At 40.9% G+C, this 22,804-nt stretch overlaps 1 protein-coding gene across 3 annotated transcripts in view; it reads left to right on the forward strand.

Moving 5' to 3' along the window:
• DCAF1 (DDB1 and CUL4 associated factor 1) overlaps nucleotides 1-22,804 on the forward strand; it is an 80,592-nt gene that overhangs the window by 38,689 nt on the left and 19,099 nt on the right. For 2 of the 3 annotated variants that reach the window (XM_018067088.1, XM_018067089.1), the window contains exons 7-21: nucleotides 81-593; nucleotides 883-984; nucleotides 3,569-3,727; nucleotides 4,908-5,087; nucleotides 5,613-5,822; nucleotides 6,633-6,802; nucleotides 12,724-12,848; nucleotides 13,833-15,096; nucleotides 15,839-16,037; nucleotides 17,464-17,546; nucleotides 18,087-18,171; nucleotides 20,826-21,059; nucleotides 21,586-21,679; nucleotides 22,084-22,188; nucleotides 22,410-22,483. In XM_018067088.1, the coding sequence (XP_017922577.1) occupies nucleotides 81-593; nucleotides 883-984; nucleotides 3,569-3,727; nucleotides 4,908-5,087; nucleotides 5,613-5,822; nucleotides 6,633-6,802; nucleotides 12,724-12,848; nucleotides 13,833-15,096; nucleotides 15,839-16,037; nucleotides 17,464-17,546; nucleotides 18,087-18,171; nucleotides 20,826-21,059; nucleotides 21,586-21,679; nucleotides 22,084-22,188; nucleotides 22,410-22,483 (3,597 nt within the window). Of the gene's footprint in view, nucleotides 1-80; nucleotides 594-882; nucleotides 985-3,568; nucleotides 3,728-4,907; nucleotides 5,088-5,612; nucleotides 5,823-6,632; nucleotides 6,803-12,723; nucleotides 12,849-13,832; nucleotides 15,097-15,838; nucleotides 16,038-17,463; nucleotides 17,547-18,086; nucleotides 18,172-20,825; nucleotides 21,060-21,585; nucleotides 21,680-22,083; nucleotides 22,189-22,409; nucleotides 22,484-22,804 lie in introns of those variants that run through there. The other variant, XM_018067090.1, reaches the window with a different exon arrangement.

Consider the following 22,804-nt stretch of genomic DNA (forward strand, 5'->3'; position numbering starts at 1 on the left):
TCCTTAAATGGAAGTAAGAATTACTTGACTCTTAAGATACAGAAGAGATAAATCTGTTTTATTCCAATATCTGTTGATAGGTGGCAATAGTGCTTCGAAGATTGAGGGAGCTACAGCTTCAGGAGGTAAATTCAAGGCAAGAAAGCAAGCGTCCTAGCCCACGAAAGCTCTCCTCTGAACCCCTTTTGCCTCTGGATGAAGAAGCTGTGGATATGGACTATGGCGACATGGCTGTGGATGTAGTGGATGGTGAACAAGAGGAAGCTTCTGGAGACATGGAGATCTCCTTTCATCTTGAGTCAGGCCACAAGACCAGTAGCAGAGTGAACTCAGCAACCAAACTTGAAGAAGGGGCATTGAGGAAAAACAAGTCAACAAAACAGGCTGACAGAGAGAGCTTCAGGAAAGCCAAGCAAAAGTTGGGTTTTTCATCATCCGATCCAGACCGCATGTTTGTTGAATTGTCCAATAGCAGCTGGTCAGAAATGTCCCCCTGGGTGATTGGCACCAATTATACCCTTTATCCTATGACTCCTGCTATTGAGCAGCGACTTATTCTCCAGTATTTGACCCCTTTAGGAGAATATCAGGAGGTAAGCTTACTGGGAAAAGTAGTGTTCACTCTTTAAGACTACTGTGTTTATTTCTGGGGTATTTTGTGATGGCATATTATACATTGATGTGTTTTCATTCTAATACAGAAAAGTCTGCGTCAAACTGGTAAAGTCTTACGGAAGTCACTCCTGATACGGTCTTTTTGAACAAAATGTGCTTATATGCTTATCTTTATAAAGGAGGGAGGAAGGGTTTCTTTAGTCTTCTGTCAGGAAATATGTGAAAATAAATCCAAATGTTAAGACATGTTTTTGGTGTTCATTTCAGTTACTCCCCATATTCATGCAGCTTGGGTCACGGGAGTTGATGATGTTCTACATTGACTTAAAACAAACTAATGATGTCCTGCTTACATTTGAGGCACTCAAGGTAAAGTTCTTTAAAATAGTAGTTCCTGAGCATATAATTAATGTGGATTGTCTATGTGTTTTGGTATATAACATCTCTGGATTTTATTGTTTAGAATGTTTCTATTACCAGATGTGTCAGTAGCAACAAATGAAAATTTCTTGTGTAAATAGAAGAGTTGAGGCTTACCAAGTTACTAACTGTATACATATTGTATGATGTTAGGTTATCTAGAGTATAAATCAGAAAATGAATAAAGAAATAAAGACATACCCAAATTCAGTGAAAGTAAAGAAATTTCTAGGTTGCAAAAGGGCTAAATATAGGCAGGCAGGTATGTCTAGCCCACTAAATCCATACCTCTTCATGATAATTAAGGTAATCTGAAGGGAGAGAAGTTAAGTTGAATGAATAACATTGTGGCTATTACAGTTCTACCTAACAGGTAACTAATGGACACAGTATTGTTCTGTGATGTTTATAGTATTAGACAGATAAGTTAAGTCTCTGCTGTTTATCATGTGGTTGAGAGAGCCAGGCATGTAAGCCTATGATTTTTTTTGAATATTATAGATGTTGTGACAGAAGTATTGGGGCACAAAGGAAGGAATGGTCTGTTCTCTTTGAGAAATAGTAGCTTCTCTACAAAACCTCTGAAAAAGAGATGATGTTCTTATTCTTTAAAGATATAATTTCATTCCTGATAGATATTCCAGAGCTACACTGGCCAATAGAACTTTCCCTGATGACGGAAATGTTCTTAGTGCTTTTCAGTACAGCTGCTACTTGCCACAAATTAGCATGTAAAGTGTAGCTAGTGCCACCGAGCCCGTGAGTTTTTAACTTAATTTTAATGAAATTAGCCACATGTAGCCAATGACTACTGTGTTGGCCAGCACAGTTCCAAAGTATATTGGAATTAAATAGAAATGATGAAATTTGACTTGCAGACCCCAGAAATTTTAAGTTTGGAGGAGGTCACACATAAATTGAAGTAACATGTATCCCTGTGTGTGGAATGCAGGGTGTGTGTGTATGTGTGTATAAAGCGTGATTTTACTTTGAACAGTGGGATGAAGCTGAAGGTCAGAGTTGTCTCCAGTGGCCCAAGGTATTGCTTTCAGATGCAGCGTCCTGTCTTGAAAAGGAAATAGTGGAAGAAGGGCTTTGGGTAGTTGCTGTTTCTGTAGGTCTTTGTATGAGAACCTATAATGGGTGTCATTATTCACCTGTTTCTATGCAGAATCATGTAAGGGGTTAGAGAAAATGGAATAAGGATGAACAGGGTAAAACCAGATAAGAGATCTTTCTTATGGGGAAATAAAAAGTGTAGAAAGTTATATGTACGGTTTTGTTGAGAAGGGGTAAGTGTTGAAGTTAGTAGAAACAAAATGGGTTAAAATAGTAAATTAAGAACTAGACCTTATACGGAGGTACAGTATAAGGAGTGAAAATAGAGTCTTTGCCCACAAGAGTGAGGTGAGCCAGGTATGGGCTAACTAGAATTAAGGTTCTTGGTAAAGATTGAGCCCGTTTGTTCTCTGTTTTCCCTGCTGCTGATTCTGGCAGTGGAACTGCCACTTTACGGTGCTGGTTTTGAGAAAAAAGCACATGCAATGGCCTGAGTATTGGGGAGGGAACCACACATGGTTTAGCTGTTTCTTAGGGAAAGGCTTGGTGGTAGAGGTTTGTGTATCAGACAAGAAAAGTAAACAGGGAAGGGATTTGAATTATATATAAGGATTAGTCTGAGTCTGTGTATTGAGAGAATGTCTGAAGAGGGTACACACCTGTTGACCTTGGTGAAATTTGTACAAGTATCAGTTACAAATCTGTATCATTTTGTCTGTACCTGCTGCCTGTCTCATGACCCAGAAGACACTTTGGTGTGAGAAACAGGAGGGGGAGCTCTAGTTCTCATGAGGCTGCATCCATGTTGGCCTGGATTCAAAGTCATTGAGCAGCCTGCTGCTTGCATTGCACTGCCTGCCTTTAAATTGCCCAGAAGTTCAGGTCCACCCAGAGAGGCTAGTAAGAATCGGATAGCAAGGTAACAAAACTTAAAAGACAACAAAAACTTGCCTAATATAGACTTAATGAAATGTATTATTAATAAATTCTATTTAAAGTGCATTCTGATTAGTACCAGAAATGTACTAGTTTTTTGAAGATTGTTTTTGAGGATATAAGCAAGTATCAGTTTAAAAGAAAGCAGAGTTTTGGGTGAATCAGTGACTGGGCCAAAGCTAAAACATAGAGCTGATTATGTTTAAAAGGATTAAAATGGAAAGGGTGACAAAAATCCATTAGGGAAGATATGTAATAGTAAAACAATTATAGGAGTGTGTCATAATGTACAGTAGTATTCTTCATGTCTTGCTTTTCACCGTCATGAAAACCTTTGGTATTAGAAGGGAATGTTACGGAATTCTACAGTTTTTGTTTGCTTATTTTTTTTGTTTCCCTGAAGCAGTATTGGTTTTACTTATGTTTTGAGGGGGTGGTTGTCTGCTTCTAAGGAGTCGTTGTATTTAGCAGCTTAATATTCTGTGAAGAGATATTTGTACTAGATTGTTCCATGGTAATATGTATCCTCTTTGTGTAGCACCTAGCGTCTCTCCTGCTCCACAATAAGTTTGCCACGGAATTTGTTGCGCACGGTGGAGTACAGAAATTGCTGGAAATTCCTCGTCCTTCTATGGCTGCAACTGGCGTATCCATGTGCTTGTATTATCTGTCCTACAACCAGGATGCCATGGAAAGAGTAAGTCCAGTCCGTTCAGCTGTATGGGAATGGTGTAGGGTGGGGACTACTCTCATACATTTACAGAAAAGCTTTTGGGTAAGAAAACTAAACCATTGGATCAGGCTTTAATGAAAGGAGCAAGTAACATGAATGTCTGATCTTTACTGAGCATTCTGTTTTCAGGCTCTTCTCAGGTGTCCCTCAGTAGAGTTACATTTTGCATTTTCGAGTCAGTCAGTTATAAAAATAACAGATGATGCTTTCTGTATGTTAACAGGATAGTTTGTGGTAGAGAGTAAAATCATTCCAGTTGTTCCTAGGGCTCTAGAGGTACCGTACCCCTCTGGTTTTTCTGTTTTTCCAGTTAAGATTTTTTATTTCGTGGTTTTTTTTTTTTTTTTAATGTAAGTGGGTTCTACATTAGAAAAGAAATGGGTCCCTAGACACCACAGCAACCCTTGTTGTTTCTATATCTGGGCATTCTTCTATATTTTATGCAATTGTAGCTTTTCTGGTAGAGTGAAGTTGGTAAATTCCTCTTGGGTGGTGTCTTTATTCTTCTGTGCAAATTTATTAATGGAGTAATCTTCTGATTTTAATTTTTTTACTTGTTAAGATCTAGCTTTCTGCAAAGATATGTAATCTTTTGAGAGTAGTAACCTAATCTGTGTGTATTTGTACAGAATTAATTGTGGTTAAGATTTTTAAAAGTGCTAAACAAACCTAGGTAATGCTTCAGAATTCATTGTCTGACAGGAGTCAGCGCCATGTGTGTGAAAAATCAGTGAGTGAATGGATACTGAACTTGTAGACTTCAGTATCAGAAGGCTCAGTTACTTTTATCAACTTTTTATCAGCCTGGGAAAGTCCCTTACATCTCTGAGCTACTTCATTAATTAAGTGGTGATACTAATACCTGTGTAACACAGCGTTGTGAGCATTAAAGGATAAAAATATTTGCAAAGTTTGACACTCCGAAAGCTTAGGTGGAATTTAAATATGTCTCTAAATTTAGATTGTTTTCAGCCTTGGAATAGATTGTCATAAAATTTTATTGACAGCTTTAAATCAGGATGGCTTACTCAGGAATGATTATTGTATTTTGCAGATACCTACATACACTGGTGAATTTTTTATACCTTCTGAAAGTTCCTTTCCCCCACGTTTTAAAAAACTGTTTTATTTTTACCCTTTGCAGGTTTGCATGCATCCCCACAACGTTCTGTCTGACGTGGTGAACTACACCCTGTGGCTGATGGAATGTTCGCATGCCTCAGGCTGCTGCCACGCTACCATGTTTTTCTCAATCTGCTTCTCCTTCCGGGCTGTGCTGGAACTCTTTGACCGCTATGATGGTCTTCGCCGTCTGGTGAACTTGGTGAGGTTCTTCGGTGGCTTCTCTTTGTGAGGAGTGGGGTCCTGCTTGATGGGGCTGCCCTTCAGCAGCACTGAAGAGAGGAAGCTTCTGACTGGAGGGGGTTTTTGTCATTTTTGTGGATAAAGTCTTTTTTTCCTCCTTCATTCACAACTTTTTCTTCCTCTTAAGTGGTCAGAGGACTATGCCATTGTCCCGCATTACAGGCAGATGCTTTAACCTCTGAGCCACCAGGGAAGCCAGACTTGCCTTGAAGATAGTAATCTTACAGGGAGAACTGCTTGTTCTAAAAGCAGTTTTGTGCCTCTGTGTCTTTCAACATGATGGAAAGCTATGTCATTTTCCAGTATAGGTTTAGTGTTTTCATATGTCTGCTCTTAACATGATGTATAGACAGATGTACTTTGATGTTTATCAATCTTCTTGAGCATAAAAATCTACTGAAATCTTTCTACTTTTTTCTCCTTTTACTTTTCCTCTTTGTTCTTTCTTCTCTTTTGCCCCCTTCTTTTGCTCCTTTCTTAATAGATCAGTACTTTGGAGATTCTAAATTTGGAAGATCAGGGTGCACTTCTGAGTGATGATGAAATATTCGCTAGCCGGCAAACTGGTAAACATACCTGCATGGCCTTGCGCAAGTACTTTGAAGCTCACCTGGCCATTAAATTGGAACAAGTGAAGCAGTCTCTTCAGAGGACTGAAGGTGGCATTCTTGTCCATCCTCAACCTCCATACAAGGTGAGAAAACCTTGTCTAGAAGAGAAACACTGTTAGTACTGTCTGTAGCATCTCAGGCCTGAAATGCACATTCGTATCAGTGGAGTCCAGGTGGGATATACATTAATGGATTTTACTGGCACTGTGAGGAGGCAGAATGAAATGGATGTAGGCGTGTAGGGACTTCTCTAGCTGTACAGTGGTTATATGACTCAACTTCAGTGACCCAAGTTCAATCCCCGGTCAGGAAACTGAGATCCTAGCTGCATGCTCCAAAGGAAAAAAAAGAAAATGGATGTACCGAGAACTTACTTTGCTTCCCGTTGTAAGTTTGCTACTTCACTGGGATACTTAAAAGATAAACTGAGATGTGTGTGAAAGGACTTTTTTCTGTGGAAAGTACTAGATAGATATTCTAGCTGCTTCTGTGTGGAATTTTCTTCTGAAACCTGGTGCATCTATAATTTACTTCATGATCATTTTTGAAATTAGTATGTTTTAGTACAACGATGAGTATCTGCATGTTTTAAAAGTCACATATTGAAAAGAAATCAGTTATTTTATGTGATGCTTCTTTTTCTTCTTAAGGTGTGAAATACATGCACCAATAATTTGAACATTTTGTTTCCTTTTTTGGCAGAATGTATTATGAGTCTAGTTACAAATAAAAGATGGAGCATCATTATTTCACATGTGGGCTGTGGACTCAAGAAGTGTGTGTCAAGACATTACTTAGCTTTATTATTAAAATCTTTTGAGCATTGAGCTGTGTTGGAGAAAACAGCAGGCAGATTGATAGAGCTCTTTAATAATATATCTCTATCCTTTTAGGCATGTTCATATACTCATGAACAGATTGTGGAAATGATGGAGTTTCTGATAGAATATGGCCCAGCGCAGCTGTATTGGGAGCCAGCTGAAGTCTTCCTCAAGCTGTCTTGTGTCCAGCTCTTGTTGCAGCTTATTTCTATTGCTTGCAATTGGAAGACCTATTATGCAAGGTGGGACCAGAGAGAGGTTTCAAAGATCAGCTCTTTGCTAATGTTAATGTTGGTTTTCACATGGTATATGCTTAACAAATATTTGTTGAATTGAATTAAAATTTTGGACTTGAATCTGAGAAACTAGATTAAGCGTGATAATTAAGCATGGTAAATATCTTTAAATGTACAGAGTGCTTGGTCTTGATGATTATATATACTGCATCACAGATAAGGATCATGTACTCTTAGAGAGGTTATGCAATCTATGTGGCTACAGCTTGCAGAGGTGTGTTGAAGTCGTCCTGAGACTGGAGTCTAGTATTCTTTGTACTTAGACTTTAAATGTCTCTCTACTGCTTGGCAACCATATATGATGTTTATTTGACCTTCACATACAGCTGTATTTTTTGCTTTGGGTAGGGTATGAGCAACCTAGATAGTATATTCAAAAGCAGAGACATTACTTTGCCAACTAAGGTCCATCTAGTCAAGGCTATGGTTTTTCCTGTGGTCATGTATGGATGTGAGAGTTGGACTGTGAAGAAGGCTGAGCGCCGAAGAATTGATGCTTTTGAACTGTGTTGTTGGAGAAGACTCTTGAGAGTCCCTTGGACTGCAAGGAGGTCCAGCGAGTCCATTCTACAGGAGATCAGCCCTGGGATTTCTTTGGAAGGAATGATGCTAAAGCTGAAACTCCAATACTTTGGCCACCTCATGCGAAGAGTTGACTCATTGGAAAAGACTCTGATGCTGGGAGGGATTGGGGGCAGGAGGAAAAGGGGACGACAGAGGATGAGATGGCTGGATGGCATCACTGACTCGATGGACATGAGTCTGAGTGAACTCCGGGAGATGGTGATGAACAGGGAGGCCTGGCGTGCTGCGATTCATGGGGTCGCAAAGAGTCGGACACGACTGAGTGACTGAACTGAACTGAGGGTTTTCACCATTAGAACAAAGCTGGACAAGGCTCAGGGAAAAACAGCTAATGGAATCAAGCAGTTGGGTAGGTTCTATTTGAGGCTGATGCAAAAAAGAAAGCTATGTTTTGGATAAGGAGTCTGGAGGGTACAAAGAAACAAAGTTTATAAGCTGTGGTTCTTGACCTCCTTGCCTTATCCACCCACTGCCATAAAGACAGGTGGTTTCTTACTCTAATTCCTAGGATAGTTAAATCTAGAGGAATACTTTTGGAGTGGCCATCTTCAAGCTTTTTGGTCTCAAGATTCCTTTACTGTACTAAAAATTATTAGGACCCTTAGAGCTTTTGTTTTTTATCTATTGATATTTAGCATATTAGAAATTAAAACTGAAAGTGTAAATATATTTACCAACTTATTTAAAAATAATCTGAAGCCATTGCTTATTGGCATTTTTTATGAAAAGTTTCCAAAATAAAGCCAGCTGATTTTCACAGGTATCTGGCTTAAATGATCTCATATCTGCTTCTGTATTCAACCTTTTGTGATATCACACATGACATAGCCTCTGGAAAGCTCTGTATACACTCATGAGAGGAGAGTGAGAAAGGAAAAAATAACATCTTAGTGTTATTATGAAAATATTTTTTAAATCTCAGCACCTTTTGAAAAGGTCTTAGAGACTCCTAGGGTCCCCAAGCACACTTTCAGAACCACTGTTTCTAGAGTATTAAAGGAGGTCATTATATTTACTTGGAGAATATTTCTTTAAAGATGATGGAAACTCAAAGGATAATAAGGTTATAAATACATTTTTTGAATGGTAAATCCATATGTGGGTTACTTAAGAAAAAATAAATATGTCCTTTAAAAGCTTAATTTTAAAAATAGAATTAAATACTTGTTTTTGCTTAGAATATACAAAAACCTTAGAGATAAAAATTATTCTTTGTTCTTGTTCAGTGGCCAAATTGTGTCCCAACTCTTTGTGACCCCATGGACTGTAGCCCGCCAGGCTTCCTTGTCCTTCACTGTCTCCCTGAGTTTGCTCAAACTCACGTCTGTTGAGTTGGTGATGTGATCCAACCATCTTTTCCTCTGTCATCCCCTTCTTCTCTTGCCTTCAGTCTTTCCCAGCGAATCGGCTCTTCACATACGGTGGCCAAAGTATTGGAGTTTCAGCCTCAGCATCAGTCCTTCCAGTGAATATTCAGAGTTTATTTCCTGGGATTGACTGGTTTGATCTTGCTGTCCAAGGGACTTTCAAGAGTCTTCTCCAACATCACAGTTCGAAAGCATCAATTCTTTGGCTTTGAGCCTTCTCTATGGTCCAACTCTCATAACCATACATGACTACTGGAAAATCCATAGCTTTGACTATATGGACCTTTGTTGATAAAGTGATGTCTGCTTTTTAATATGCTGTCTAAGTTGGTCATAACTTTCCTTCCAAGGAGTAAAATGTCTTTTAATTTCATGGCTGCAGTCACCATCTGCAGTGGTTTTGGAGCCCAAAGAAATAAAGTCAGCCACTGTTTCCCCATCTATTTCCCATGAAGTGGTGGGACCAGATACCATGATCTTAGTTTTTTGAATGTTGAGTTTTAAGCCAGCTTTTTAGTTACTTTTCCTCAGGTTCTTTAGTTAGTTTCCACTTTCTGCCATTAAAGTGGCATCATCTGCCTATCTGAGGTTGTCGATATTTCTCCTGGCAGTCTTGTTTCTAGCTTGTGCTTCCAGCCTGGCATTTTGCATGATGTACTCTACATATAAGTTAAATAAGCAGGGTGACAATATACAGCCTTGACATACTCCTTTCCCAATTTTGAGCCAGTTCATTGTTCCATGTCTGGTTCTATCTATTGCTTCTTGACCTGCATACAGGTTTCTCAGGAAGCAGGTGTGGTGGTCTAGTATTCCCATCTCTTGAAGAATTTTCCAGCGTTTCTTGTGATCCACACAGTCAAAGGCTTTTAGCGTGGTCAGTGAAGCAGAAATATATATTTTTTTGGAATTCTCTTGCTTTTTCTATGATCCATTGGATGTTGGCAGTTTGATCTCTGGTGGTTCTGCCTTTCTCAGTCTAGCTTGTACATATGGAAGTTCTCAGGTCACATATTACTGAAGCCTAGCTTGAAAGATTTTGAGCATAATCTTGCTAGCATGTGAAATGAATGCAAGTGTATGGTAGTTTGAACATTCTTTGGCATCGCCCTTCTTTGGGATTGGAATGAAAACTGACCTTTTCCAGTCCTGTGGCCACTGCTGAGTTTTCCAAATTTGCTGGCATACTGAGTGCAGCACTTTCACAGCATCATCTTTTAGGATTTGAAATAGCTCAGCTGGAATTCCATCACTTCCTCTAGTGTTGTTTGTAGTAATGTTTCCTAAGGCCCAGTTGACTTTGCGCTCCATGATGTCTGTCTCTAGATGAGTGACCACATCATCATGGTTATCCAAGACATTAATAACTTTTTGTACAGTTCATCTGTATATTCTTTGTCATCTTAATCTCTACTGCTTCTGTTAAGTCCTTGCTGTTTCTGTCCTTTATTGTGCCCATCTTTGCACGAAATGTTCCCTTGGTATCTCTGATGTTCTTTAAGAGATCTCTAGTCTCTTCCATTCTATTGTTTTTCTCTATTTCTTTGCATTTTCACTTAAGAAGGCTTTCTTACCTCTCCTTGCGATTCTCTGGAACTCTGCATTCAGTTGAGTATATCTTTCCCTTTCTCTTCTTTTCTCAGCTATTTGTAAGGCATCCTCAGACAACCTCTTTTCTTTCTGCATTTCCTTTTCTTGGGGATGGTTTTGGCCACCACCTCCTTTATAATATTAGGAACTTTCATCCATAGTTCTTCAGGCATTCTGTCTACCAGATCTAATCCCTTGAATCTATTTGTCACTTCTACTGTATAATCATAAGGGATTTGATTTAGGTCATATCTAAATGGCCTAGTGGTTTTCCCTACTTTCTTCATTTTGAGCCCGAATTTTGCACTAAGGAGCTGGTGATCTGAGGCACAGTCAGCTCCCCATTTTGTTTTGACTATATAGAGCTTTTTCATCTTCAGCTGCAAAGAATATAATCAGTCTGATTTTGGTATTGACCATGTGGTGATGTCCATGTATAGAGTCATCTCTTGTGCTGTTGGAAGAGGGTGTTTGTTATGACCAGTGTGTTCTCTTGGCAAAACTGCTGGCCTTTGCCCTGCTTCGTTTTGTGCTCCAAGGCCAAGCATATCTATACTGTAGTTTAATTCTCCTGTTGATGGGCATTTAGTGTCTTTTTTCTTATTCCTGTCAAATGAGTGGTACCATGAACCTCTTTTTGAAGTCCCTTCAATGCCAAACAGGTATCTCTTGACTCCCTACTTTTGCATTCCAGTCCCTTATGATGAAAAGGACATCATTTTGTTCTAGAAGGTCTTGCTTAGAATATACAAAACCTTAGAAGTGGAAATTATTCTTAGCCGCTGTTAATTTCTTTAATCTCTTTTCCATAATTCTGTAAATAGACATAATTAAGATTATAGTGTTTAATTAAACTTATCTTTTAAATGAAATACCTCAAATTATATGAAGATACAGAGAATAATATAACAACTACTCCATACTCAGCGTTGGCATGTTGCTTTCTCAGTTCCTTTCCATTTTCTGCCCCCCAGCCCAGAGTGACCAGTCTTTTGAATTTGGTATGCGTTCTTTCCATTCTTTTTTTTTTTATGCTATGCATATGTGTGGGTGTGTAATCAATGATATGGTATTCTTTTTATGTTTTAAAATTGTATAGTCTTACCTGTGCTTGCTTTCTTCACCCTTACTTTTACTTATTTTTTTAATGTAAGTTTCAGGTATTCAGTCACTCTTAAGTGTTTGAGATTTACATGTTGATACGTATTTGAATTCTTATATTTGCATATTGGGTTTCCCAGGTGGTGCAGTGGTAAAAAATCTGCCTGCCAATGCAAGAGACCCAGGAGATGCAGGTTCAATCCCTGGGTTGGGAAGATCTCCTGGAGTAGGAAATAGAAACCCACTGCAGTATTCTTGCCTGGAAAATTCCATGGACAGAGGAGCCTGGTGGGCTCCATGGGGTTGCAAAGAATCAGACATGACTGAGTGACTAAGCACATTTCTATACTATGATTTATTCTCCTACTGATGGGCATTTAGTGTCTTTTTTCTCTTTTTTTTTCCTGTCAATTGAGTGGTACCACGAACTTCTTTTTGAGGTCTCTCTTGAGGATGTGATGTATACAATTTAAGTTGTAATGTGGCTGCATCTCATCTTCAGTGGATGTTGCCAGATTGTTTGGAAAATGCTCATACTGTTGACTTCTCCCACAGCAGTCTATGGGAGTTTTCATTTTCTCTCCCTTCTTGCCAGTGCTTGGTATTGTTGGCTTTAAAATTTTGTATCTTGGTTTTGTTGTCTTTTGAGCCTTTTCATTTGTCCTTAGGAGTTTTTTTGAAATAATTGTCAGTAGCTGCAAAGTAGTCCAGAATTTAACTATTTCCTGTGTAAGTTTTCTTAATTCTTTTGCTGTTTTACATGATGTGGTAATGGACATCTTAATCCATAAATATACTTGTTTGTACTTCTGATTATTTCCTTAGGACAAATTCTAAAGGTAAAATTCCTGGGCCAAAGGTTACAAACATTTTAAGAATATTGTTTCATATTTCCAAATTATTTTCTAAGAGGAGTATCCTGTTTTCTTCTCCTACCAAAAGTCTGAGAGCATTTGTCTCTGCTCATCTTCACCAGCATTGGAGATTATCCTTTGTTTTTTAATCTTAGCAGTTGGATAGATGAAAACTCCATACCCATGTTTTTTGAAGTTAATGTTGTGGTGACTTACAGATCCTCTCTTGATGCCACGGCTAGGGACAGAGTCATTCAGGTAGTGAGTAGTTCTGACCCACTGTCTGTGTCTGTCAGTCTCTCTTTTAACAGAGACTGTTTCTTGTGGCTGTATCCGAGTTTCCCTTTGACTAATTCTTCTTTCTGTCCAGGAACGACACTGTGCGCTTTGCTTTGGATGTCCTGGCTATTCTCACTGTTGTGCCAAAAATTCAGCTCCAGTTGGCAGAATCAGTGGACGTGCTAGATGAGGCTGGCTCCACCGTCTCCACTGTAGGTGGGTTGTCTCCTGCCATTTTTGTCACTGCGCAGTTTTAATTTGTTTTCCTCTGCCATTCTGGTTGTGGTTACTTAACTGGCCTAATTTTGCAGTACTAGAACAGAAAGTAGCAAAAGAGGGGGTACCCTGTAAGTTCTTTTAAGTCACGCCATCAGTTTCAAATAAGGGAGTCATGTTAGTGAACTCATTCTGGGTGGCACAGGCATTTTTGCTATAATAGTACAAGTGCATTCCTGAAAACCTTGCACTCCGCAGAGTGTTAAGCTAAAAATAGAATCTGTAAGAAAAATGGGCTGGCGCAGATAGCAAAAAATTTAAGCAACTCAAAATGAATAACTGGAAAGCAGCGCAAATGAACGAACCCTTTATTAAGATGAGGGCCGATGAGGGCTGCTGCTAAGGCGAGCATGCAAGTCACGTGAGTGGCTGTGGGCCCTAGAGTGCACTGCCCTGGGGAGAAAGCCTGAGGCTTAGCCACTTGCTTTTAAGTTTCTCCTTATGTAGAAGAGAGGCTTTCTGCTGCCGCGGTAGCAGCCAGGCTGAGGACTTTTTCTTTCCTGCTAGAAGTTTTTATTTATTCCCACTGTTTTTGCTTTCCTTACCTAGGAAAGCTTGTACATGAACCTTGGTGACTTCCACAGAATACTGACATCATTCCCGTATTTAAAAACTGCATATGAGGTATTCTGTCATAAAGATACATTGTAGCACAACTGACTGCATTTTATACAAACTATTCCTTACGAATAAGTCCATGGGGTCACAAGAGTCCCACTTGACTGAGTAACTGAACTGAAGAGAAAACTGCTACACTTAAAAAAGAAATAATTCTTTATTTTAACTGGAGGCTAATTACTTTACAGTATTGTAGTGGTTTTGGGACACAATGAATAGAACTGTAAATTTTGACTCTGAAATAACCATTGAAGTTGGCTATTAGTGTTATGAGGAAATAATATAAAAAAAATTTTCCCCCTATAGGTATCAGCATTATTTTGGGAGTGGCTGAGGGTGAGTTCTTTATTCACGATGCTGAAATTCAGAAGTCAGCACTTCAGATTATCATCAATTGTGTGTGTGGCCCGGATAACAGAATTTCTAGTATTGGCAAGTTTATCTCTGGAACGCCTCGGAGGAAGCTGCCTCAGACACCCAAAAGCAGTGAGCACACTCTGGCCAAGATGTGGAACGTGGTGCAGTCCAACAACGGCATCAAGGTGCTTCTGTCCTTACTGTCCGTCAAGATGCCCATCACAGATGCAGACCAGATCCGGGCCCTAGCCTGCAAGGCCCTGGTGGGCCTGTCTCGCAGTAGCACCGTGCGGCAGATCATCAGCAAACTGCCCCTTTTCAGCAGCTGCCAGATCCAGCAGCTGATGAAAGAGCCTGTGCTGCAGGACAAGCGCAGTGACCACGTCAAGTTCTGCAAGTATGCCGCTGAGCTCATCGAACGGGTGTCAGGAAAGCCTCTTCTCATCGGCACCGACGTGTCCCTGGCACGTCTGCAGAAAGCTGACGTTGTTGCCCAGTCACGGATCTCCTTTCCTGAGAAAGAGCTGCTTCTCCTGATCCGAAACCATCTCATTTCTAAAGGCCTTGGGGAGACAGCCACTGTGCTGACTAAAGAGGCCGACCTGCCCATGACTGCTGCCTCCCATTCTTCTGCCTTCACCCCGGTCACTGCTGCTGCTTCTCCTGTTTCTCTTCCCCGCACCCCTCGCATCGCCAATGGCATTGCAACTCGACTGGGCAGCCATGCTGCTGTGGGTGCCTCTGCCCCTTCTGCCCCCGCTGCTCATCCTCAGCCGCGGGTCCCCCAGCCGTCACTAGCTCTGCCTGGTCCGTCTCATGCAGGCAACTCCCCTGTGATTGGTAGGATCAGTTTTATCAGAGAGAGGCCATCACCCTGCAATGGCAGGAAAATCCGAGTGTTGCGGCAGAAGTCGGACCATGGCGCCTACAGCCAGAGCCCAGCCATAAAGAAGCAGCTGGACAGACACCTTCCCTCCCCGCCTACGCTGGACAGTATCATCACAGAGTATCTTAGAGAGCAGCATGCTCGCTGCAAGAACCCAGTTGCCACCTGCCCACCCTTCTCTCTCTTTACTCCTCACCAGTGTCCTGAGCCAAAACAGAGGCGACAAGCGCCAATAAACTTTACCTCAAGGCTAAACCGCAGGGCATCATTTCCAAAGTATGGAGGGGTAGATGGCGGGTGCTTTGATAGGCACCTTATCTTTAGCAGGTAAGGAGAGGTTACCTCACTCCCTGGGAGTTGGAATGATTTTTCTGTTTAAGTCAGTGTATGTGGGCAATATCAGCATGAAGTAATAACTCCAGAAAACCTTTTGTTGGCTTGAAATACCAGGAATTATCATTTTGTGTGAATACCTGAGCAGTGTGACTATGCCCCCTTTTGTCAAGGGGAACCCAGGGGTTCCTTGTATAATTACTGGCAATATAAGATACTCTGTTCTTGTTATATTAGTATGTTTTCTAGAACCCATGCAACACTCTGTCCCTGACGAGGCTCTCAAGTTTGTACTTGTGCTGGTCCAAGTTGTTACCTCTTCTGATTCCTTAAAAATTTTACACTGGGGCTTCCCTGGTGCTCCAGTAGGTAAGAGTTCACGCTGCCAATGCAGGGGGGCTGGGTTCAATCCCTGGTCAGGGAACTATGTCGCAATTAAGAGGTCACATGCCACAACTAAGATCCAGCGCAGCCCAATAGATATTTTTCAAAAAATCTTACATACAAGTCGTGGGATCTCAGGTTTTTCACATGGGAATTTTTGTTATTGTTAACATTTTTAAGTGAAGGTCCAGTTCTCTCTTGTAAAACGAAGATGAACCACGGACGGTCACTGATAATTTGGAAGAACCCGCTTGAAACAGAAAGGCTGTTTTTCTTTCTGTCCTTCTAACAAAGTTTTGTTCTTCCGAGTCTTTGCATGTTGTTTGTCTCTGATTCTCTTCTGTTTGTTCAGGTTCCGTCCTATTTCAGTGTTCCGGGAAGCCAACGAGGATGAGAGTGGCCTCACCTGCTGTGCGTTCTCGGCACGAGAGCGCTTCCTGATGCTGGGCACCTGCACCGGGCAGCTGAAGCTCTACAACGTCTTCAGTGGACAGGAAGAGGCCAGCTACAACTGTCACAACTCCGCCATCACACACCTGGAGCCCTCCAGGGTAAAGCTCCCTTCCTAGGTTGTGCTCAGTCATGCTTCTAGGATAGGTTGGTGAACTGCAGGTGTGTGGGCTGACCGCTTTCCTGTGTTTGTGTGTAAAGTTTGGAACACAGCCATACTCAGATGTTTATGTATGTCCTGGCTGCTTTGTGCTACAGTGGCAGAGTTGAGTATTGTTGTATGCAGCACAGACCATGTGGCCTGCAAAACCCAAAGTATGTACTGTCTGGCCCTTATGTTTTCTAGACCTAAAGATAGGTGGGTAGATTTTTAATGTGCTTTATTTAGAAACGGAGATTATCTATCAACTATGACCACAAAAGTTTTTGTGTTGGAAGGAAATCTGTAAGTACTGTGATTTTTTTAGGAAAACAAGCATTGTATGATCCCACTGGCAGTCCAGTAGTACTGTTTATTTTAACTCTTTATGTTGGAGTATAGCTGAGAAGCAGTGTTGTGATAGCTGCAGGTGGACAGCAGAGGGACTCAGCCGTACACATACATGCTTCCATTGTGCCCTCGACTCCCCTCCCATGCAGGCTGCCGCATGACACGGAGCAGAGTTCCCTGTGCTCTACAGTAGGGCCTTGTTGGTTGTCCGTTGTAAATATGACTGGGTTATTAGTACTGTTCTATGGATGAAATCAGTGCTTTTGATGTTTCTACAAGTCAAGACTGTTAAGGTGACAAGGATAGTTTCCCTCATTCTAAAGTGAAGGAGGTTGCTGCATTTAGAGTGCGTCACCAGCAGGGACCTGCTGTCAAGCAGAGGGAACTCTGCTCCGTGTTATGCGGCAGCCTGGATGGGTGAGGAGTGCGGGGGAGAGGGGATACACGTATGTGCGTGGCTGAATCCCTTCGCTGTTCACCTGAAACTGTAACAGCATTGGTGATTGGCTCTACCCCAGTACAAAACAGAAAGTTTGGAAAAATTATAATGGGGGAATCATGAGGAATACAGATTGAGTAAATTTGGTGATGAGCTGGGAAGAAAAATAAAGCAAGGATCTTTATTGGGCTTTCTCTTTAAAAAATCTTTTGAGAATCCTTAGCTACAGAGTCTAACAGCTGTTTTCAGTTTACTGATACTTCAGATGAGAGAGATGGAGAAATAAGGCCAAATATTAAGAAAGCAGAAACCATGTTTGACATCTAAGTCTCATCATCCCCTACCCACCACACCCTTGAAACTATTGTATTTCATGTTACTAGTTCAGGAGGATTAAAAATTCTCAAATTTAGTGATTTTTTGTGACATAGGTACATATTACTTAAATCTTAGCAACTTCTGACCATTTCTTGATTCCTAAAAGTTTTTCTGTTTTCTTTATAATCCAACAATATATGTTATATTTTAGAATGCTAATGAAGGATGGCATTTATGTAAACACATGATTACCCATCTTGGGCTTCCCATCTTCTTTCAGGATGGATCCTTGCTGCTGACATCGGCTACCTGGAGCCAGCCTCTGTCTGCACTTTGGGGAATGAAATCAGTATTTGATATGAAGTATGTATCTACTTTTATAGTTCAGTGTCTCTGTTTTACAGTTTATCCCCTTCATCTGATTCTTTGACGCAGAGCATTTTTGGGGAAGAGAGGAATGCTGTAAGGTTTATTGCTGACTTCTCTCTTCCTCATCTATGGTACATGTTTAATAAGATTTTTTATTTTCTTGGTTCCTGGGTATTCTTACCAAGTATATACATTCCCATCAGACAGCAGACCCTTCACTGATCCAGAAGGGCACATCTTTCTATTTTCTCATAGTGGCGCTCTTTGCTGGGGCATCTTCCAGAGGCATATGTACCCTGTTAGCCATTGTTATAACTAAGTAGTTCCCATTCACTTATTTTGAATCTTCTTGGACAAATTGATGGAGGGAATTTTCTTTTTAATCTTATGTGTACAATTTTTTCCTCTTTGGGAGCTGAGAATCTTCAGGTGAGTATAGTCAGGCCAGAGGCTGAGAATCACTTTCTTTTTAGTCAGTTAAATAATTATGTCCTGAAGAGCAGTTACAGCAGTACTTCTGTTGCTTGTTCATAGGCATTCCTTTACAGAAGATCATTATGTTGAGTTCAGTAAGCATTCTCAGGACCGGGTCATAGGCACGAAGGGAGACATCGCCCATGTAAGTATTTAAGAATCCACATGTTTCAGGGTGATTTGTCTGTTTATACTGAAACTTTTTGAACTGAGTCTGATTACTTAAGTCCTGTGGGCAACCAGAAATTACTCAGTGATGATTCTTTCCAGATAAAATCTAGAATTGTAATGAAGTAGTTTCAGGCTCTATGGGAAAAATGTAAAACGACTGAGCAACCTTGGAGTTTGAGAACTGTTTCATTAGCACAAAAGATACCTTGAAACACTATGAAGTACAGTTCCTGTCTTGGTGGATCCATATGGGGAGACAATAAACAAAAAGAAGCAAATATATGGTGTGTTAGGTGGTGAGTGCTACCAAGGAAAAGAGAGCAGGGTAAGAGATAGTAAATGCTTGGTGGTGGTGTGGGGGACTTCTTTTTCATCCAGGAAATAAGTGTTAGTGATTGGATAATGTTTAAGCAGTGTCTTGAAGGAAGCGTGGACGTCATGCAGATACCTTGGGGAAAGTGATCTGAGATGCAGAATGGCAAGGGAAAAGCCCATACCTGGGAGGTGGGAAGGAGAAGGAGGGGATAATAACCAAAGTCAGTGGGGGCATACCCTGGAGCCTCTTGTAGCAGTGTGTTGTTTAAGACCTTTGGCTTTTCCTGTGTATGAGATGGACACTGGAGGGTGACTAAGAAGGCATGTGATTGGATGTAAAATTCCTAAAGTGTGAGTCTGGTTTCTGTGAGAGAAGCAAGAGGAGGCTTTCCAGTTAGGAGGGTGGTGTTCCACCTAATGTGAGTGCTGCAGTGGAGCTGGGCTTGGGTGGGCCTGGGAGGCAATGAGAAGTGACACAGCTGGGCCCTGGGCTTTTGATACATGGAGTTTGTGATTCTCTTAGACATTCAAATAGGGAATATACTAATGGGGGTTCAGGAGAAAAGTCTGGGATGGGAGATACAAATGTGGGTGTGGTCTATGTTGATAGCATGAACCATGATCTTGGATGAAACCGTTAAGGAGGCTGGAGAAGTGTGAGGACAAAGTCCTCCTTGGGCCAGTATTTGGAAGTTGCAGTGTGAGGAGGAACTTGGGAAGGAGGACAAAAAGTGTGGCCAGTTAGGTAGCAGGAGAGCTCAGGAAAAGGACGTGCCATTGAAGGCAAGGGAAAACTCTTGAGGAAGGATTGATGATTTGGGTCAGAAACTGCTGAATAGGTTGCATAACATGAGAACTGAGGGAATTTCCTGTTGGTCCAGTGGTTAAGACTCAAGGCTTTCACTGCCCAGTGCCTGGGTTCAGTCCCTGGTTGGGGAACTAAGATCCCGTAAGCAATGTGGTATGACAAAAACAGAAAGAATTGAGACGTGATCTTTGAGTAGCTATGTGGAGGTCATTGTTAGCCATGTCAGGAGCTAGTTCTGTGTGCTGTGGTGGGAGTCTGATCACAGTGGGTTCACGGGAGAGCAGGAGCAGAGAGGTGGAGACAGCACAGACAAGTCTTTTGACATGGTTTGCTGAAAACCAGGGATGTGAGGGCAGTAGCTTGAGTTGGGGTGGTGGTATGGAGTGCTGAAGGGAGGGTTTCTCCCAAGCTAAATTTGAAAGTTTTAAAATACATAGACAAGTTGAAGCAGTAGTACTGGTAGCTGCCACCTAGATTAACCAGTTTAGTGTTTTGCCATATTTTCTGTGTCAATGTGTGTGTTTTTCTGAATCATTGAAAGTAAGTTGCAAACACTGTGACATTTTATCTCATATCTTATAATGTGTATATCCTAGCATTAATGACATTTTATTACATAATCACACTCATTATTAAATATAAGAAAATTTACAGTAATTCCCAAATGCCATCGAATTTTCATCCCATACTCAGTTTTCCCGATTGTTCCTGATGTGTTTGGTTTCAAATGTTTTTGTTTTTGTTTTTTGAACCAGGATCCAGCCAAGATTCACATATTGCATTTGGTTGTTGTGTCTCACTAATGTTTTAGAGCCAAGAACCATTTCTCCAGTTTTCATGACATTGACTTTTGAAGAGACCAGGCTAGTTGTCTTGTCCCATGATCTGGATTTGTTCGTTTCCGTGTGGTGTCTCCTTATTTGTTGCTCTGTTAAAAGAGGTTTTTTTTTTAAAGACTGAAAATACTACAGCATGTCTGTAAGCTGATGGGAAAGAGCTGGTCTCTGTATGGGTTGCACATTGTCACCTTTGGAACTTTTAGTGTTGTAGGGCACTAAAAGAGTGTATTGGGAGATTTTTAAGGAGAAAAGGCTATTTCATTGATACCCTTCTCCAAGAAGTAACCTGTATAAGAGTATTCTCTGAGTAATGTTGGTTAGTCCACATGGAGAGTTTCTCAGTTTCAATCTTAGAAACGTTTTCTTTTTCTTGAAAGGGGGATGGAGAGGAAGAGGGTTTTCTTACCCCTATTGCCGTTTTACTTCTCATTTTCTTACCTGTGGGAAAGAGACTTCTCAAAACACCTGAAATGGGACTCAAAGCATATAAACTTTGCTTGGATGGGTGTGGTCTTCCTATTTTTTAGTTATATTCAATCTTAGGGCTTTTATGATTTTGATGGGCTTTTGAAAAGTGTGGGGGAGCTATTTTATGCAGCGTCTGTTTGAATTTGTCCGTGGACGGATTGGTCTGATTTTTCTCTTCCCACCCCTTCTTCTCTAAAGATTTATGATATTCAGACTGGCAACAAGCTGTTGACTCTGTTTAACCCAGATCTTGCCAACAACTACAAGAGGAACTGCGCCACCTTTAATCCTACAGACGATCTTGTCTTAAATGATGGTGTCCTGTGGGATGTCCGCTCTGCACAGGCCATCCACAAGTTCGACAAGTTCAACATGAACATCAGTGGCGTCTTCCATCCGAACGGGCTGGAGGTCATCATTAATACTGAGATTGTATCCTTTGCGCCCCTGCCTGCCTTGCCATTTGTTATCTAGCTTGTAATGCAGAAATAATTTTATCTTCCTACCAATACCTGGTTGAAGTGCCCATATAGGTAAATAACCTGATTTTTCCCTTTGGTTTGAGGTATTATTGAATCTCCAGTGGATTCTTAACTGATATTGGTAATGATTGATGACTTTTAACTGGCTCTTTTTTGGGGGGGGAAGAGTGACCAGATTACTGCCTCCCTCTTCCCCTAGTGCCAGGTTGAGTTTTCTCTCTCTCTGGAAGGACACTAGTCAGAAGAGTCAGTGAAGTGCTATTACTGGGAGAAAGGGCGCTCCTGAGGATATCACAGGAGATGTTCAGACCATTCTTCAGTAACAGACATTCTGTGTGCTTTTGTTTTACCTTGATCTCATTGGTTTTTAAAGTGTTAATACCTAGACGGAGGAGGAAAAGAATATTTCAGAATTTCCCTCATGAAACTAGACAAGTTTTGGGAAAAATAGTTTTCCTTGACCACTCCCCTCCTAGTGGGACCTTCGAACCTTCCATCTTTTACACACAGTTCCTGCTCTTGATCAGTGTCGCGTGGTGTTCAACCACACGGGGACAGTGATGTATGGAGGTAATAAGCTTTAGTAGTACAGATGGTGACAAAATTTGTTGATGAGAATGTTGATTTGTCATGAAAGGCCACTGGCTTTGACAATAAAATCTTGTATAGAAAGAAATTTTAAGACTAACCACGCATGTGTATCATGAACTTATAGAAGAATCTTCTCTGTCTTGCAATTTTTGTGCACCTTCAGCTGTAACAGCTCTTGGAATCTAGAGGGGAGGTTGAGGATGTTGTTTGGATATGCAAGGAAGATGCTTTGAGAGAAATCTACTATGCTCTGAAGCATAGTATACTTCTGAAGGATGCTCTGAAGCCTTGGCTGTCCATTGATATTTTCTCATTTGTGAATAGGGGATGTCTCTGATTCTAATAATGTCTCGCTCCCCTGTCCCACTTCCCCTCCCAACTAGCTATGTTGCAGGCAGATGATGAAGATGACCTATTGGAAGAGAGGATGAAAAGCCCTTTTGGATCATCCTTCCGAACGTTTAATGCGACTGACTACAAACCTATAGGTAAGTGTCACGTGTCAGGCATTGATGATTTTGCCTTGTATTGGTGTTCCTTGTTTAAGATCCTCCATTTTCTAAGAGAATTATAATTTTTCTGCTTTTGAAAAGCAGATGAGTTATGGAAATATTTATGAATAGTTACCTCGAATTCCTTGAACAGAAATACTGGTTTTAAGAGCACAGCAGTAGTCCAATCCTAAGTGTTGTCACATTCTGTTTTCCAGCGACAATTGACGTGAAACGGAATATTTTTGACCTGTGTACAGACACCAAAGACTGCTATCTTGCTGTCATCGAGGTAAAGGGAGCTAGCAGAAATCTCAGTGTTTTACTCTGATATTTAAGATCATCTTCAACTTATACTCCAGGCATTTTGTCTGATATAAGATGTGTTTTCAAAGCTGATGCATTTATGGTGATAGACTGTGATAATCTATTTATTTGACAGGGAGATAACACTGTCTAAGAGGAGTAATAAGGAACTTCTGATACAGAGCAGTGTGGCTGTCCATCTGCTCTTATCCTGGACTCACTGTCAGACCTTTCTCAGGGAGTTGCTCTCTTGCTTGCACATCCTCGGAACAGAGCTGTTCCAGGGGTGGTGGCCTCTCCTTTGTGT

This window comes from Capra hircus, chromosome 22, assembly GCF_001704415.2.
Source record: "Capra hircus breed San Clemente chromosome 22, ASM170441v1, whole genome shotgun sequence".
Lineage (NCBI taxonomy): Eukaryota > Metazoa > Chordata > Mammalia > Artiodactyla > Bovidae > Capra > Capra hircus.